The 16,872-nt window shown below is 45.8% G+C and overlaps 1 protein-coding gene across 1 annotated transcript in view; it reads left to right on the forward strand.

Annotated features, from left to right (window-relative positions):
- DYNC1H1 (dynein cytoplasmic 1 heavy chain 1) overlaps positions 1-16,872 on the forward strand; it is an 88,621-nt gene that overhangs the window by 28,011 nt on the left and 43,738 nt on the right. Inside the window, exons 11-27 of the mRNA XM_054448399.2 lie at positions 972-1,118; positions 3,633-3,773; positions 4,124-4,300; positions 4,435-4,545; positions 4,630-4,749; positions 6,504-6,743; positions 9,890-10,045; positions 10,187-10,300; positions 10,857-10,967; positions 11,048-11,257; positions 11,438-11,584; positions 12,433-12,599; positions 12,688-12,861; positions 14,402-14,567; positions 14,646-14,834; positions 14,926-15,120; positions 15,770-16,052. Coding sequence (XP_054304374.1) covers positions 972-1,118; positions 3,633-3,773; positions 4,124-4,300; positions 4,435-4,545; positions 4,630-4,749; positions 6,504-6,743; positions 9,890-10,045; positions 10,187-10,300; positions 10,857-10,967; positions 11,048-11,257; positions 11,438-11,584; positions 12,433-12,599; positions 12,688-12,861; positions 14,402-14,567; positions 14,646-14,834; positions 14,926-15,120; positions 15,770-16,052 — 2,848 coding nt within the window. The remainder of the gene's footprint in view (positions 1-971; positions 1,119-3,632; positions 3,774-4,123; positions 4,301-4,434; positions 4,546-4,629; positions 4,750-6,503; positions 6,744-9,889; positions 10,046-10,186; positions 10,301-10,856; positions 10,968-11,047; positions 11,258-11,437; positions 11,585-12,432; positions 12,600-12,687; positions 12,862-14,401; positions 14,568-14,645; positions 14,835-14,925; positions 15,121-15,769; positions 16,053-16,872) is intronic.

A 16,872-nucleotide genomic window follows, 5' to 3' on the forward strand; every position in this document is an offset into this window, starting at 1 on the left:
AGTTTAGTAATTTAGAAAGAGAAGGTGTTGAGTATCAAAACTATTTTATTGAGGCCAGGCACGGTGGCTCATGCCTGTAATCCCAGCACTTTGGGAGGCCAAGATGGGCAGATCACTTGAGCTCTGAAGTTCGAGACCAGCCTGGGCAACATGACAAAACCCCATCTCTATAAAAAATACAAAAATTAGGCCGGGCGCGGTGGCTCACACCTGTAATTCCAGCACTTTGAGAGGCCGAGGCGGGCGGATCACAAGGTCAGGAGATCGAGACCATCCCCTCCAACATGGTGAAACCCCGTCTCTACTAAAAATACAAAAATTAGCTGGGCATGGTGGTACATGCCTGTAGTCCCAGCCACTCGGGAGGCTGAGGTAAGAGAATCACTTGAACCCGGGAGGTAGAGGTTGCAGTGAGCTGAGATGGTGCCACTGCACTCCAGCCTGATGACAGAGTGAGACGCCATCTCAAAAAAAAAAAATTGGCATGATGGTGCACGCCTGTGGTCCCAGCTACTTGGAGGGGCTGAGGCAGGAGGATTGTTTGAGCCCAGAATGTCAAGTGAGCCATGTCGCCACCGCACTCCAGCCTGGGTGACAGAGTGAGACCCTATCTCAAAAAAAACAAAAAGCAAAGGACTTGGCATGGTGGCTCACACCTGTAATCCCAACACTTTGGGCGGCTGAGGCGGGTGGATCACCTGAGGTCAGGAGTTTGAGACCAGCCTGACGAACATGCTGAAACCCATCTCTACTAAAAATATATAATTAGCTGGGCGTGCTGGCGCATGCCCGTAATCCCAACTACTTGGGAGGCTTAGGCGAATCGCTTGAACCTGGGAGGTGGAGGTTGCAGTGAGCCAAGGTTGCGCCATTGCACTGTAGCCTGGGCAATAAGAGTGAAACTCTGTCTTAAAAAAAGTTTTTTTTATTGAAATAGATTGCTGAGTAGAAATGAAACCTTTCTTTCACAGAATGTCGTTCATGAGCTAAGAATAACCAATCAGGTAATCTACTTGAATCCGCCAATTGAAGAGTGCAGATACAAGCTGTATCAGGAAATGTTTGCCTGGAAGATGGTTGTGCTGTCTCTCCCCAGGATCCAGAGTCAGAGGTACCAGGTGAGCCTTTGGCGACTTGAGGCACACACCTCTGACCAGGCCTCTCATGGGCTCTGTGATACCACTTCTTCACGGTGCTTCTTTAAATAAGCTCTTGATGTTGTTGACAAACTCCAGACATCCCAGGGGAAAGTTAGGGAGGCTTTTTGTGCCCTGACCTTTTTTTCCAACTAGTTACTTGGCATTTGTAGCTTGGTCTCAGTAGTCTCTTTGAACTTCTGTCCATGAGCGTCTTTGGGAATCTCAATTCCTGCTTCTCCCTCTCCTCCCCACCCCACACTTTTTATTAGGGGAATTTTAAAACATACACAAAAGTTGAGGGAATCAAGAGCTCCCTACCACACAGCTTTATCAATATGTGGCCAGTGTTATTTATATTTTCTTCCCTACCTCTCCACCCCCACCAGATTATCTTAAAGCAAATCTCAGATATGATATACTCTTAGTATATTTTTAGAACAAAAGGAAAGCTCAAAAGACCATTTAGTCCCCAGTGTCACTTCTAAACAGAACCAGTGGCTTTCATAAAAAAAGATGGCACAACTTCTGCTATTGCAGACTCTTCCAGAATTTAGTGATCTTTTTAAGACATTAACCGTTTTCTTAACTTTGAACATAAACTCAGATCTTTTAGGATTTTTTTTGAGGTAGTTAATTGCCTATGGCTAAAATCGTGGTGGTGTTTCACCTAATGCTGGGCACTGTCCAGCTAATCAGAACCAAGCTATGGATATTGGCTTCTGACCTTCAAGGAGTCTACATGCAATCCTTAGCATCATTCTCATGATGTTCCTCCTGTTTTTAACCAGCCGTGTTTCCATTTGCATTGTTCTCTTGCTTATCTCCAAATTTAACAAACTAAAGCCAGCAGCCTCCTTTTTCCCTAGAGCCCATCCCCTCACTCTTGTTTAGCTGTTCTGCCCTCTCTTCTGGGTCTTCTTTCAGTACCTAAACGGGACCCCACGTCCCCTGCAATCTTCATAAGGAAGCTCCCTTCTCAGGCACTCAACCAGCCTCCTCCAGCACTGCTCTGTGTGATCACCCATAGCCCCACCCTGCTGACTAGTGGGCTTCTCTGTCCTTGTCTCACCTCTTAACTGCAAGATTTGATGGCGGCTCCCTCCTGCGTGGTGCTCTGGACTCTTCAGAACACCGTGCCTCCTGGTTCTCCTCCCATCTCAGTGGCTAGTCTCCTTTCTCGGTTCCTCTTTTGCCTTTCCCTTAAACTCCCTCTAAATGTTGCGTTCCCTCTCCACTCCTGTGCACTCTCTTTGTGGTCTCATCTAGTCTTGTTGACTTTAAATGCCACCTGCAAGCTGACAGCTCTGTGTTCATATCTCCAGCTAACCTTTCTCCCGACTCCAGGCTTGTCTGGCCAGCTGCCAGCATGGCATCTCCACTTGGCTATCTCGGAGTCGCGTCACACTGAGCACCTCTTGAGCCCTGCCTCCCCAAGTTTGGTCTTCCCTCAGTCTTTCACTTCCCATCCTTCAGCTCATTCAGGCCAAAAATCATGGTATTGTCCTTGATTCCCATTGTGTGTCTCTTGAAAATGAATGCTGAGCTGTTTCACTGGCACGACTCCGTACAAGGTACCATCACCTCTCACTTGGATTATTAATGTTCCCTTCTATCTGTTCTCTCTGCCTTTGCCTCCCTAAAATCTGTTTTCAACACAGCACCCAAAGCAAGTCTTAGATTCTAAGTCAATCCTGACACTTTCGGAGCCCTTGAATGACTTCCTATCTCACTCATCATGAAAGTCAAAGCCCCAGTGGCTTGCTGGGCCCGTGTAATGTGTTGCTTATTGTTTCTCTGACTTCAGCTCCTGCTGCTTCTCCCTTCACTGGCTCTGCCCCATCACACTGGAGTCTTGCTGGTCCTCAAACATGCTGGTAGACTCTTGCCCCTGTGCCTTCACATTTGTTGATCTCAACTCAGAATCCTTGGTGGCAAATAATCACAACTTACCCCTCTCCTCCTGGTTTCTCGAAACTTTCCCCTTCTCAGCAAGGCCTTTCCTGACCTCACCATTGAAAATGCAGCCTTCCCCATGCTGCGTCCACACTCCCTTTCCTTCTCACTCTTGCTCCATAGTTATCTCTCACCACCTGACGTTCTGTGTGTTTTGCTTATTCCCTAATCGCGTCTCTCCTCCCATAGAGTGTAAGTCCCTGTGAGCAGGGATTTTTATCTGCTTATTGTACCCAGAATAGTGCCTAGCACATAACAGGCACTCAGATAGTTAAAATGAGCAAATGGCTTCATGCACTTTTCGGCTGTTTTTGCATTGCCACATTTCTCTGTTGTCATTAATGTTCTTGTATTGGTTTGGTGAGTTAAATATAAGTAGGCTTTCTGGTTACTTGTGGCCAGGGTAAGTGGATGTTATCCCTTAAATGCCATTTTGGTCATGAGCTTTTCTTTCAGTTCATTTTAATTAAGTAAAAGGTGACACTTAGATTACCATTTTCATATACGCTACTTGCATTCATTTCGGCTTTGGTTGGCTAGGTGGGTGTACATTACGAATTGACTGAGGAAGAGAAATTCTATCGGAATGCTTTAACACGGATGCCTGATGGCCCTGTTGCCCTGGAAGAGTCGTATTCTGCTGTCATGGGCATTGTATCTGAAGTGGAACAGTATGTCAAGGTAAGAAACTCCTAATTTCATTCAAACCTGCAGATGGTCTATTCTAGACACTTAAGAGTACAAGATATAAAGAACATGGAGCTACAAGGTCTTGACTGTATGTATGGTTCACTAGATACTATTTGCTGTTTCAAAGCAGAGAGTAAATGATAAGATACATCTTATTTGGAGTTTTAACCATGACGTTCGAGAATCTTTTTTGATATGAAAATTCCGAGAGTCTGAAGTGAGAATTTCTCTAATAGTGGTGAAAGACATGAACCTTCTTAATGGAATGTGAACATAAGAGGTGCTAGTATTCTACAAAATGAAAACTCAAACTATTATTTAACTGTGTTCTTCATTTGCAGGTTTGGCTTCAGTATCAGTGTTTATGGGATATGCAAGCTGAAAACATCTATAACAGACTTGGAGAAGATCTCAACAAATGGCAGGCTCTCCTGGTCCAAATAAGGAAGGCCAGAGGAACCTTTGACAATGCAGAAACCAAGAAAGAGTTTGGACCAGTAGTTATAGATTATGGCAAGGTGAGCCCTGCTGTCTGGTTGAAAGGTGTCAAGGGTAGTGTAAAAGCAACATTTCTGTTGCTGATAGTCATTTGAAGGATAAACACGCCAGGAGGAAAGAGCTGATGATGTGTTGTGTGCTATTTCACCCTCAGGTACAATCTAAGGTGAACTTGAAATATGACTCTTGGCATAAGGAGGTTCTTAGCAAATTTGGGCAGATGCTAGGATCAAACATGACGGAATTCCATTCCCAGATCTCAAAGGTGAGGACATAGGATTCTGCCTCTGTAACCAGTCTACTGGTAAACCCCGGCTCTGTGATGAAATACTCCCCTCTGTCTGAACAGTCCCGCCAAGAGTTGGAGCAGCATTCAGTAGACACGGCCAGCACCTCCGATGCAGTGACCTTCATCACCTATGTGCAGTCTTTGAAACGGAAGATCAAGCAGTTTGAGAAGCAAGTTGAGGTGAGCTCTATGGATATTTAAAAATTTTTGGCTGGGCGCGGTGGCTTACGCCTGTAATCCCAGCATTTTGGGAGGCCAAGGCAGGCAGATCACAAGGTCAGGAGATTGAGACCATCCTGGCTAACACGGTGAAATGCCGTCTCTACTAAAAATACAAAAAATTAGCCGGGTGTGGTGGCGGGTACCTGTGGTCCCAGCTACTCAGGAGGCTGAGGCAGGAGAATGGCATGAACCCGGGAGGTGGAGCTTGCAGTGAGCCGAAATTGTGCCACTGCGTTCCAGCCTGGGCAACAGAGCGAGACTCTGTCTCAAAAAAATCACACTAGATCTCTAGTTTAATTTGGCTTCTATGGTATTTTGCATTCTAAGAGAATGACCTGACTCAACCCTTAAGGCACTCTTTTCTTAGTATGGCCCACAGATCATCTCTATTACAACAGCCTGATGTGCTTGTTAAAACTTAAGAGTAGGCCGGGCGCAGTGGCTCATGCCTATAATCCCAGCACTTTGGTAGGCCAAGGTGGGCAGATCACCTGAAGTCAGGAGTTTGAGACCAGCCTGGCCAACATAGTGAAACCCCATCTCTACTAAAAATACACAAAAAATTACCCGAGTGTGGTGGCATGTGCCTGTAGTCCCAGTTACTCGGGAGGCTGAGGCAGGAGAATCGCTTGAAGCTGGGAGGCGGAGGTTGCAGCAAGCCGAGATCGTGCCTCTGCACTCCAGCCTGGGCGACAGAGCAAGACTCTGTCTCAAAAAACTAAATAAATAATGAAAAACTCAGTGCAGATACTGGGCATCTAGATTTTTCTTTCTTTCTTTCTTTCTTTTTTTCTTTCTTTCTTTCTTTTTTTTTTTTTTTTTTTTTGAGATGGAGTCTCGCTCTGTCACCTAGGTTGGGGTACAGTGGTGTGATCTCGGCTCACTGCAGCCTCTGCTCCCAGGTTCAAGCGATTCTCCTGCCTCAGCCTCCCAAGTAGCTGGAATTACAGGCACCCACCACCGTGCCTAGCTAATTTTTGTATTTTTAGTAGAGACGGGGTTTCTCCATGTTGGCCAGGGTGGTCTCGAACTCCTGGCCTCAAGTGATCTGCCCGCCTTGACCTCCCAAAGTGCTGGTATTACAAGCATGAGCCACCATGCCCGGCCAAGTACCCTTTTAATAACTTGGAATAAAGGGTGAAGCCCAGCTCCACCTTGCTTTGTATCCTGTCTGGGGCCATCCAGATGCAGTGGAGTGCAACACCCAGACTAGCTGCAGTGGGCTCTCAGAGGATGTTGCCCTCTGGCCACGATGTCTTAGGATGGATGGTTTTAGGAGAAGAGCACGTGTATTGGTCTTCTGTGTTTTGTTTTGTTTGAGGCAGTGTCTCACCTGTCACCCAGGCTGGAGTGCAGTGGCAGGATCCTAGCTCACTGTAGCCTCAATCTCCCGGGCTCAAACAATCCTCCCACTTCAGTCTCTTGAGTAGCTGGGACTACAGATACATGCCACCATGCCCGGCTAATTTTTTTCTTTTTAAGTAGAGATGAAGTCCTGCCATGTTGCCCAGGCTGGTCTTAAACTCCTGGACTCAAGCAATCCACCTGCCTCAGCCTCCCAAAGTGTTGGGATTACAGGCAAGAACCACTGTGTCTGGCCAGTCTTACGTGTTTTATAACTATAAAGCGCCTTCTCTTTCATGGGGCTCTAATTAATAATTTCTATGATTATTATAGAAGAAAAAACTTGATTTATTTTCTAACTCTCAAAGCTCTACCGCAATGGCCAGCGCTTACTGGAAAAGCAAAGGTTCCAGTTCCCACCTTCCTGGCTTTATATTGACAACATCGAGGGAGAGTGGGGAGCCTTCAATGACATCATGCGGCGAAAGGACTCTGCCATTCAGCAGCAGGTGGCAAACCTGCAAATGAAGATTGTCCAGGAGGATCGGGCCGTGGAAAGCCGCACCACCGACCTGCTGACCGACTGGGAGAAGACCAAGCCTGTCACGGTGAGTCCCGCTGGGTGGGGACCCAGGAGACTCCTCACCCAGCAGTGTGATTTGGTGACTTTCTTTCAAGCCTAAAAGGCCTTGCTGTGACTGAGCTTTCTAGTATTGAAGACTCTTTTCCTTTTTGTAGTTAAAAAAGCAGATGGAGATAGTAAATGTGAAAATATGAAGCCCAGCTTAGACCTCTTTTTACTCAGAATGGCATTCAGGAGCTGGTTTTAAGGATTACAGTTTTTCTGTTCTTAGATCATTCTCTTACGCATATCTCTTACGTAGATATGCGCAGAAATTAGAATTTAATTTCCTGTAAACAAAGGCCAAGCTTTCCACTGCTGCTGCTAGTTAATTTAATTTTGGTTGGATGGTCTCTGGTTTTGCCAGTGCTGCTGGTGGATTGTGGGAAGGCAGGTTCTGTTGTCTTCGTCATTGTAGCCATTTAAACCTTCCACCACCCAGAAACTGCCACATCCACTTTTCTTCATGCATTCAAGTATTTATTGAGCACCGACTGTGTTCCAGGCCTTGTTCTAGGTCATTGAGATATAGCAGTGAGTGAAAAGGACAAGAGCCTCCTACCTTCTTGGAATCACGCTCAGTGGGAGAGAGAAAAAATGAGCAAGAAGAGACAGGAAAGGCAGGTAGTGGTGCTGCTGCGACAGAAGCAGATGAGAGGGCACTGGCTCAGTGGCTACTGCTGTGCCTGGGAGGGTGGTGTGGAAGCGGGCTGGCAACTCGTGCTGATAGCAGAGGTGATAGTAGATAACAGTGTGTGTGGTTTACTGGAAGTGGAATTCAAAATTTTATTTATTTTATTTTTTGCTCGCTTTGTTTTTTTTTGTTTTTGTTTTTGTTTTTGTTTTTTTCTTTTATTATTATTATTATTATAATTATTATTATACTTTAGGTTTTATGGTACATGTGCGCAATGTGCAGGTAAGTTACATATGTATACATGTGCCATGCTGGTGCGCTGCACCCACCAACTCGTCATCTAGCATTAGGTATATCTCCCAATGCTATCCCTCCCCCCTCCCCCCACCCCACAACAGTCCCCAGAGTGTGATGTTCCCCTTCCTGTGTCCATGTGTTCTCATTGTTCAATTCCCACCTATGAGGGAGAATATGCGGTGTTTGGTTTTTTGTTCTTGCGATAGTTTACTGAGAATGATGATTTCCAATTTCATCCATGTCCCTACAAAGGACGTGAACTCATCATTTTTTATGGCTGCATAGTATTCCATGGTGTCGCTTTGTTATTTTTATTTGTTATTTTCTAAGGGTGCATGAAATTATCTGGAGAGCATATAAATACAAATGCCTGGACCCCTCTCCCCTCTATAAACGCTGATCCGATAATACAGACGCCTGGACCCCTCTCCCCTCTATAAACGCTGATCCGATAATACAGACGCCTGGACCCCTCTCCCCTCTATAAACGCTGATCCGATAATACAGACGCCTGGACCCCTCTCCCCTCTATAAACGCTGATCCGATAATACAGACGCCTGGACCCCTCTCCCCTCTATAAACGCTGAACCGATAATACAGACGCCTGGACCCCTCTCACGCTGATCCAATTGGTTTATGGTGGGTCCCAGGCAATTGGTTTGTTTTCTTTTTAATTTTCAAATTTTTATTTATTTAGGGAATATAAGCGTAGAAAAGACAAATGGAAAAGATGTGAACATATTTTGAATATTAATCTGTTTTTCTCATTTGGGGATAGTAGGCCTAATGACAATGACAGATTTAGCCTTACACAAAGATCTGCTGGTTAATTGTCCCATCCTGCCTGTAACCGTTTCCGTGCTGCTGGGCCCCTGCAGGTTCTACTGTGTGCTTAAAATTTTGATTTGATGGTCTCTGCTTTTGCCAGTGCTGCTGTTACTGCTGGGTTATGAGTGCTTGCTCCAGTGGAGGAGTTGAATATTAATCAGTAGCAAGATTCTGGTCATCAAAATTTGAATATTTCTCATCACCTCACCTTGGTGCCAGTAATGTGTTAGAGTTAGAACTTTTTCTTTTTTTTTTTTTTTTTTTTTTGAGATGGAGTCTTGCTCTGCTTGCTCTGTCTCCCAGGCTGGAGTGAGTGCAGTGGCGCAATCTCCGCTCACTGCAAGCTCTGCCTCCTGGCTTCACGCCGTTCTCCTGCCTCAGCCTCCCGAGTAGCTGGGACTACAGGCACCCGCCACCACACCCGACTAATTTTTTGGATTTTTTAGTAGAGACGGGGTTTCACCGTGTTAGCCAGGATGGTCTCGATCGCTTCACCTCGTGATCCGCCCACCTTGGCCTCCCAAAGTGCTGGGATTATAGGCGTGAACCACCGCGCCCAGCCAAAAATTTTTTTTGAGGCAGAGTCTCATTGTGTTGCCCAGGCTGGAGTGCAGTGACATGGTCATAGCTCACTGAAGCCTCCGTTTCCTGGGATCAAGCATTGCAGCTGGGACTACAGGCGTGCCCCACCATACCTAGCTTACTGTTTATTTTTAGTAGAGATGAAGTCCCAGGCTGGTCTCAAACTCCTGAACTCAAGCAGTCTCCCCGCCTTCACCTCCCAAAGTGCTAGGATTACAGGCGTGAGCCACCACGTCCAGCCTAAGTAAAATGTTTTTTGATATCTTGCCTTAGTGGAAAACAGTAATATTTTGTACACCTCTCAACAGTTATTAAAATGAAAAGGAAGTATGCAAATGGTAGTGTTAATGCTGAAGTAGGGTCTGTTTCTGGTGATTTCTCATTCCTCTCTTGGCTGGGTAACTGATGTAACAACTGTGTTCTCTGGGGAAGTTGTGGCTGGCAGGCCCCAGAGGTTTGTCCTCTTCTATCACTGGGGATGTGCACTTGAGGCCGTGTCTGTGCTGCTTCTTCTCCCGCCTTCCAGGGTACTGAATAAGACAATGGCTAAATCAAGAGATGCTCCACCATTCTATTTTATTTATGTAAAATATTGATGTAAAAATTAAATTCATTACTGTACACACATCCAAAGTGGACATCTTGTTGAATGTTTCCTTATGAAGATGTGTGCAAAGAATGCGAAATGTCCAGAAGCCCTGTAGGCTCTGTGCACCATTTTAAAGCCTAAATGCTCATCTCTCCTGAGACATTGTGCTCCAATTCTCTGTGCTCTGACTGCTTTCAGGGCAACCTTCGCCCAGAAGAGGCACTTCAGGCTCTCACCATATATGAGGGGAAGTTTGGTAGGCTGAAGGACGACAGAGAGAAGTGTGCAAAGGCCAAGGAGGCGCTGGAATTGACAGATACTGGGCTTCTCAGTGGCAGTGAAGAGCGCGTGCAGGTATGAACCACTGGGGAGGGGGTAGAGAATCCCACTCCCCACCCGGACTCTGCCATTGACTTTGTTCATCCTCAGGGCCCTGCCAGATTCTGGGGTGATTTCTATTTCCAAAGTCAACTGCTTTACTACTCTCAATCGCAGGTGGCCTTAGAAGAATTACAGGACCTCAAAGGCGTTTGGTCAGAACTTTCTAAGGTTTGGGAGCAAATCGATCAGATGAAGGAGCAACCCTGGGTTTCAGTACAGCCTCGAAAGGTATATCATGAAATCGGTGTTTGTGTACATCTATTTTAACAGTTACCGACCTTATTTAGGAATGTGACAAGCCAAGTTTGTGTATTTGTATTGTGAGTTCATAAGATGTCATTTAATGTCCTGCATGTCATTTACATTATTCGTCCAAAATATTGTAAAACTTATTTTGAAACCTTTTTTTTTTTTTTTTTTTGAGACGGAGTTTCGCTATTGTTGCCCAGGCTGGAGTGCAATGGCGCGATCTCGGCTCACTGCAACCTCCGCCTCCTGGGTTCAAGCGATTCTCCTGCCTCAGCCTCTCTAGTAGCTGGGATTACAGGCATGTGCCACCACGCCCGGCTAATTTTGTATTTTTAGTAGAGATGGGGTTTCTCCATATTGGTCAGGCTGGTCTCGAACTCCTGACCTCAAGTGATCTGCTCGCCCCGGCCTCCCAAAGTGCTGGGATTACAGGCATGAGCTACCGCGCCTGGCCTGAAACCATTTTTTAAAGAACTATTTCACCATTTAAAGAAATGTTGGCAAGCTAAATAGCATCTTATGTTTCTCTTGACAGCTTCGACAAAATTTGGATGCCCTCCTGAACCAGCTGAAAAGCTTCCCTGCCCGTTTGCGACAGTATGCGTCCTATGAGTTTGTTCAGAGGCTTCTGAAAGGTTATATGAAGGTAGGTAGCCAGTATCACACGGTGATGAGTGTCCATTAGAAACGCACCTGCACAGATCACTTTGCTTACTTTCTCCACAGATAAATATGCTGGTGATTGAACTGAAATCCGAAGCACTTAAAGACCGCCATTGGAAACAGCTCATGAAAAGGCTTCATGTTAATTGGGTTGTTTCTGAGCTAACCCTTGGCCAAATCTGGGATGTTGACTTGCAGAAAAATGAAGCGATTGTCAAGGATGTACTGCTTGTGGCACAAGGGGAGATGGCTTTGGAAGAATTTTTGAAGCAGGCAAGTAATAGGACTGAATGGCTGCTTTACATTGTGTTTCGGGCTGTTATATAGATCTGAGCTATGTAAAACTGGAGGCTTGTCATATGTGGTCCTTTTGGTTCTCATAATGCTTGGTCCCTTGTGCAACTAGTGAATGCCCACATAGTGATAACGTGCATCTTTCTGGTTTGAATTCAGATAAGAGAAGTGTGGAATACTTATGAACTAGACTTGGTTAATTATCAGAACAAGTGCCGCTTGATCCGTGGCTGGGATGACCTCTTCAACAAGGTCAAAGAGCACATCAACAGCGTCTCGGCCATGAAGCTCTCTCCATATTACAAGGTGCTGTTGCTGGGGAAGCTTTCCCTCCCCACCAGTGGTCTCCCACACTTTCACTGTAATACCTTTTCACTGATAGTTATTAGGTACCTGTTTTTTATTTTTTGAGACAGGGTCTCACTCTATCTCCCACGCTGGAGTGCAGTGGTACGATCACAGCTCACTGCTGCAGCCTTGACTTCCTGGGCTCAAGTGATCCTCCCACCTCAGCCTCCAGGTAGCTGGCACCACAGGCACATGCGACCATGCTGGGCTAACTTTTTATTTTTTGTAGAGACAACATCTCACTATATTGCCCAGGCTGGTCTCGAACTCCGGGGCTGAAGCAGTCCTTCTGCATTGGCCTCCTAAAGTGCCGGGATTACAGGCGTGAGTCACCACAGCCAGTCAATACTTGTTTTTTTGTTTATTTGCTTGCTTTTTTTTTTTCTTTTCTTTTTTTGAGATGGAGTCTCGCTCTGTCACCCAGGCTGGAGTGCAATGGCACAATCTCGGCTCACTGCAACCTCTGCCTTCCGGGTTGAAGTGATTCTCCTGCCTCAGCCTCCCAAGTAGCTGGGATTACAGCTACTTGCCACCATGCCTGGCTAATTTTTGTATTTTTGGTTGAGACAGGGTTTCACCATGTTTGCCAGGCTGGTCTCAAACTTCTGACTTCAAGTAATCCACCCGCCTCGGCCTCCCAAAATGCTGGTATTACAGGCGTGAGTCACCGTACCCGTCTACTTGTTTTTTAAAATGTGAATCAGATTACTTCATGAGATCCTGATCTGCACTTTTTCAGTGAGTTTTGGCATATCTGTGAGTAGAAGGGTTAGCAGTTTACCTCTGCCCTCTTGTCTGTCCACCAGGTTTTTGAAGAGGATGCTCTCAGCTGGGAAGATAAGCTGAACAGGATCATGGCTCTCTTTGATGTGTGGATTGATGTGCAGAGGCGATGGGTCTACCTGGAAGGTATCTTCACAGGCAGTGCAGATATCAAGCACCTGCTGCCAGTGGAAACCCAGCGGTTTCAGAGGTATGGCCTCCAGCCAGAGAGCCAAATTTGCCAGCGGCTAGTAACTACTCTACACAAAGACTGACGCGTGTTTTAATTTCATTTGTAGCATCAGCACTGAGTTTTTGGCTCTAATGAAAAAAGTGTCCAAGTCTCCCCTTGTTATGGATGTTCTGAACATCCAGGGAGTACAGAGGTCTCTGGAAAGATTGGCAGACCTGCTAGGAAAGATCCAGAAAGCACTGGGAGAATATCTGGAAAGAGAGCGGTCATCTTTCCCCAGGTAAGATCCTTGCTTTGACTTGGCCTGGAGTCAAGTTGAATTTCAGTTGTGCATTTTTCCAGTGATCTTCTTTCTCTTCTGGGCCTGTGTTTGTTAGTTTTGACATCAAGGACTTTGTTAGCCAATGATACATATAATGATTACCATTCCCTTCCTTGTCATGCAGTGATTATTAATTGTACCTACCTTGGATTTTTTAAATTGTCCTACCTTGGATTTCTTAAATCCTTAATTTAACTATCATCTACCCTCCAAGGCAGCTTGCATTGCATCTCTTAAGTGTTTATCTCTGGCAGTTTTTTTTTTTTTTTTTTTGAGATGGAGTCTTACTCTGTCGCCCAGGCTGGAGCGCATAGTGCAATCTCGGCTCCCTGCAACCTCCTCCTCCCAGGTTCAAGTGATTCTCTTTCCTCAGCCTCCTGAGTAGCTGGGATTACAGGTGCCTGCCACCACACCCGGCTAATTTTTATATTTTTAGTAGAGATGGGGTTTCGCCATGTTGGTCAGACTTGTTTAGAGCTCCTGACCTTAGGTGATCCGCTCACCTAAGTCACCTAAGTGCTAGGATTACAGGCATGAGCCACTGCACCCAGCCTCTGACAGTTTTCTAAGTGGCATCTTTTCCTTTCTGAATAGTTTGCTTAGGCTGAATTGGACAGATTCTTTTAAAAATGAGTTAAGAGGCCGGGCGTGGTGGCTCACGCCTGTAATCCCAGCACTTTGGGAGGCCAAGGTGGGCGGATCACCTGAGGTCAGTTTAGGACCAGCCTGGACAACATGGTGAAACCCTGTCTCTACAAAAATACAAAAATTAGCCAGGCATGATGGTGGCTGCCTATAATCCCAGGTACTCACGAGGCTGTGGCGAGAGAATCGCTTGAATCCAGGAGGCGGAGGTTGCAGTAAGCCAAGATTGCGCCGCTGCACTCCAGCTGGGGTGACAGAGCAAGACTCCATCTCAAAAAATAAAAAAGAGTTAATAAAGTAACTTACTGGCCAGGCGCGGTGGCTCACGCCTGTAATCCCAGCACTTTGGGAGGTAGAGGCGGGCGGATCACGAGGTCAGGAGATCGAGACCATCCTGGCTAACATGGTGAAACCCCGTCTCTACTAAAAATACAAAAAAAAATTAGCCGGGCGTGGTGGTGGGCGCCTGTAGTCCCAGCTACTCGGGAGGCTGAGGCAGGAGAATAGCGTGAACCCGGGAGGCGGAGCTTGCAGTGAGCTGAGATAGTGCCACTGCACTCCAGCCTGGGTGACAGGGCAAGACTCCGTCTCAAAAATAAATAAATAAAGTAACTTACTAAGGCAAATGACATGAAATTCTTTGCATTCATTGAATTCCTCTTCAAGATCTTGTTAGGTAAGTGTGTATCTTTTGCCAAGGGCTGGAAGAAATTTTGATGTGGTCTGAATTCGGGCTGGAGATTGCCACCACCAGCCACATCTTCTTTCCCTTCTTGCAGTTTGAAATTTTGCCTTGATTCACCTTATATGTGTGTATAATATTTTCTCAACTTGAGTGTTATTTTAATTTTAGGTTCTATTTTGTGGGTGATGAAGATTTGCTTGAAATCATTGGAAACAGCAAGAATGTCGCTAAATTACAGAAACACTTCAAGAAGATGTTTGCTGGAGTTTCGAGCATCATCCTGAACGAGGATAACTCTGTTGTTTTGGGTATTTCATCTCGGGAAGGAGAGGAGGTAAATTTATGTTTGTAACTTTTAAAACTTCTCTCACATTTTTGCATACCTCATTTTTTAAAATTGTATTTATTTCAGGTTATGTTTAAAACTCCTGTGTCAATTACTGAACATCCCAAAATCAATGAGTGGCTCACATTGGTAGAAAAGGAGATGAGAGTCACTCTGGCCAAACTGCTCGCTGAGTCTGTTACGGAAGTTGAGATTTTTGGTAAAGCAACTTCAATTGACCCAAATACCTACATCACTTGGATTGATAAATACCAGGTAATCTATAGTAGAAGTGAGTGGGCTCATGGTGAAAACACGGACCAATCTTTAAAATGATCCTTTGAGATCTTGTTTCTGTGTCTTTCAGGCGCAGCTTGTGGTTTTGTCAGCCCAGATAGCCTGGTCTGAGAACGTGGAGACCGCACTGAGCAGCATGGGTGGAGGTGGAGATGCCGCGCCCTTGCACTCCGTGCTGAGCAATGTGGAGGTCACCCTCAATGTGTTAGCAGACTCTGTCCTCATGGAGCAGCCCCCACTCCGAAGGCGGAAGCTAGAACACTTGGTTAGTCTCGCACCTGGCTGCTTCCTTACCAGTTAGACTCTTACACCCTCAACCACACAGTTAAATGGAAATCATGCTTGAAAAAGGTTTCAGGTAGTATCAAGGAGAACAGTGGATGGTGTATGGATATCCTCTGAGGGTGGGCATTTGGCTCCCTGTCCCTATTGAAAGGTAATCTCGGGCATGCAGGGGTTACACGACATCACGGTAGAGAGGAAGGGATCAACCTTGGTCAGGATCTCTTGCTCTTTCCTGTCATCTCCCCAGAGAGGTGGCCACAGCAGTGCTAAGCTGCACGGCGCGGGCAGTGCTTGCTCCGAGCCCCATGGCGGCATGTGGCAGACTCTTAGGACAGACATCAGAAAACTAGTCTTCTATCATGTTTTAGGATAGTTGCAGAATTTTAAAATATTTAAAGCCAGGTGTTTCTGTTTCTTTGTTTTTGCTGCAGCTGTGGGTTCTTTGTAATACCATCCCATGAGTAACATTTCTCTCATCTCTGAAAGTGAATTTGCCTTTTGGAATATTTACTGAAAGCTATTGTAACTGGACCTAGAACCTCAATTTCAGTTTAACAGTCCACAAACCCGGAGAATGCACTGTATTGCTTTAGTGTAGATGAACTTTTAAAGTGACTCTCTTTCTTCAGATTACAGAGTTGGTTCACCAGAGAGATGTTACAAGGTCCTTGATCAAAAGCAAGATTGACAACGCCAAATCTTTTGAATGGCTCAGCCAGATGCGATTTTACTTTGACCCTAAGCAAACTGATGTGTTACAGCAGTTGTCAATTCAAATGGCAAATGCCAAATTTAACTATGGCTTTGAGTACCTGGGTGTTCAGGACAAACTGGTCCAGACCCCCCTCACTGACCGCTGCTATTTGACAATGACACAAGCCTTGGAGGCCAGGCTGGGGGGTTCTCCATTTGGTAAGTTCTTCCACGGATCTGGACTGGTGGAATCATATATTAAAATGTTTAAAGATAAAGCTAATGATTTGAATGATTCTTTTTGAAATGGAGTCTCTGTCGCCCAGGCTGGAGCACAGTGGCGCAATCTTGGCTCACTGCAAGCTCCACCTCCTGGGTTCAAGCCATTCTCCTGCCTCAGCCTCCTGAGTAGCTGGGATTACAGGCACACGCTGTCACACCAGGCTAATTTTTATATTTTTCGTAGAGACAGGGTTTCACCATGTTGGCCAGGCTGGTCTTGAACTCCTGACCTGGTGACCCCCTCACCTCGGCCTCCCAAAGTGCTGGGATTACAAGCATGAGTCACCATGCCCGGCCTGAATATACTTCTTAATTATGTGGTGTGTACATTCTAAAATCTTAAATTTGTTTGCATTTATTACTACTTTGATTTTTTTTTTGAGACGGAGTCTTGCTCTGTCTCCCATGCTGGAGTTCAGTGGTGCAACCTTGGCTCACTGCAACCTCTGCCTCCCAGGTTCAAGTGATCTCCTGCCTCAGTCTCCCAAGTAGCTGGGACTACAGGCGCCCACCACCATGCCCGGCTAATTTTTGTATTTTTAGTAGAGATGGAGTTTCACCATGTTAGCCAGGCTGGTCTCGAACTCCTGACCTCAGGTGATCTGCCCGCCTTGGCCTCCCAAAGTGCTGGGATTACAGGCATGAGCCATCGCACCTGGCCACTACTTGGATTTTTTAAATGAGTTGCTTTTTGTAGTTCTTTTAAAGCTAAAGATATGTTTTCAGTTAGGTAATGGACTCAAGCACTCTGTTGCTT

The sequence above is a fragment of the Pongo pygmaeus genome, chromosome 15 (assembly GCF_028885625.2).
Source record: "Pongo pygmaeus isolate AG05252 chromosome 15, NHGRI_mPonPyg2-v2.0_pri, whole genome shotgun sequence".
NCBI lineage: Eukaryota > Metazoa > Chordata > Mammalia > Primates > Hominidae > Pongo > Pongo pygmaeus.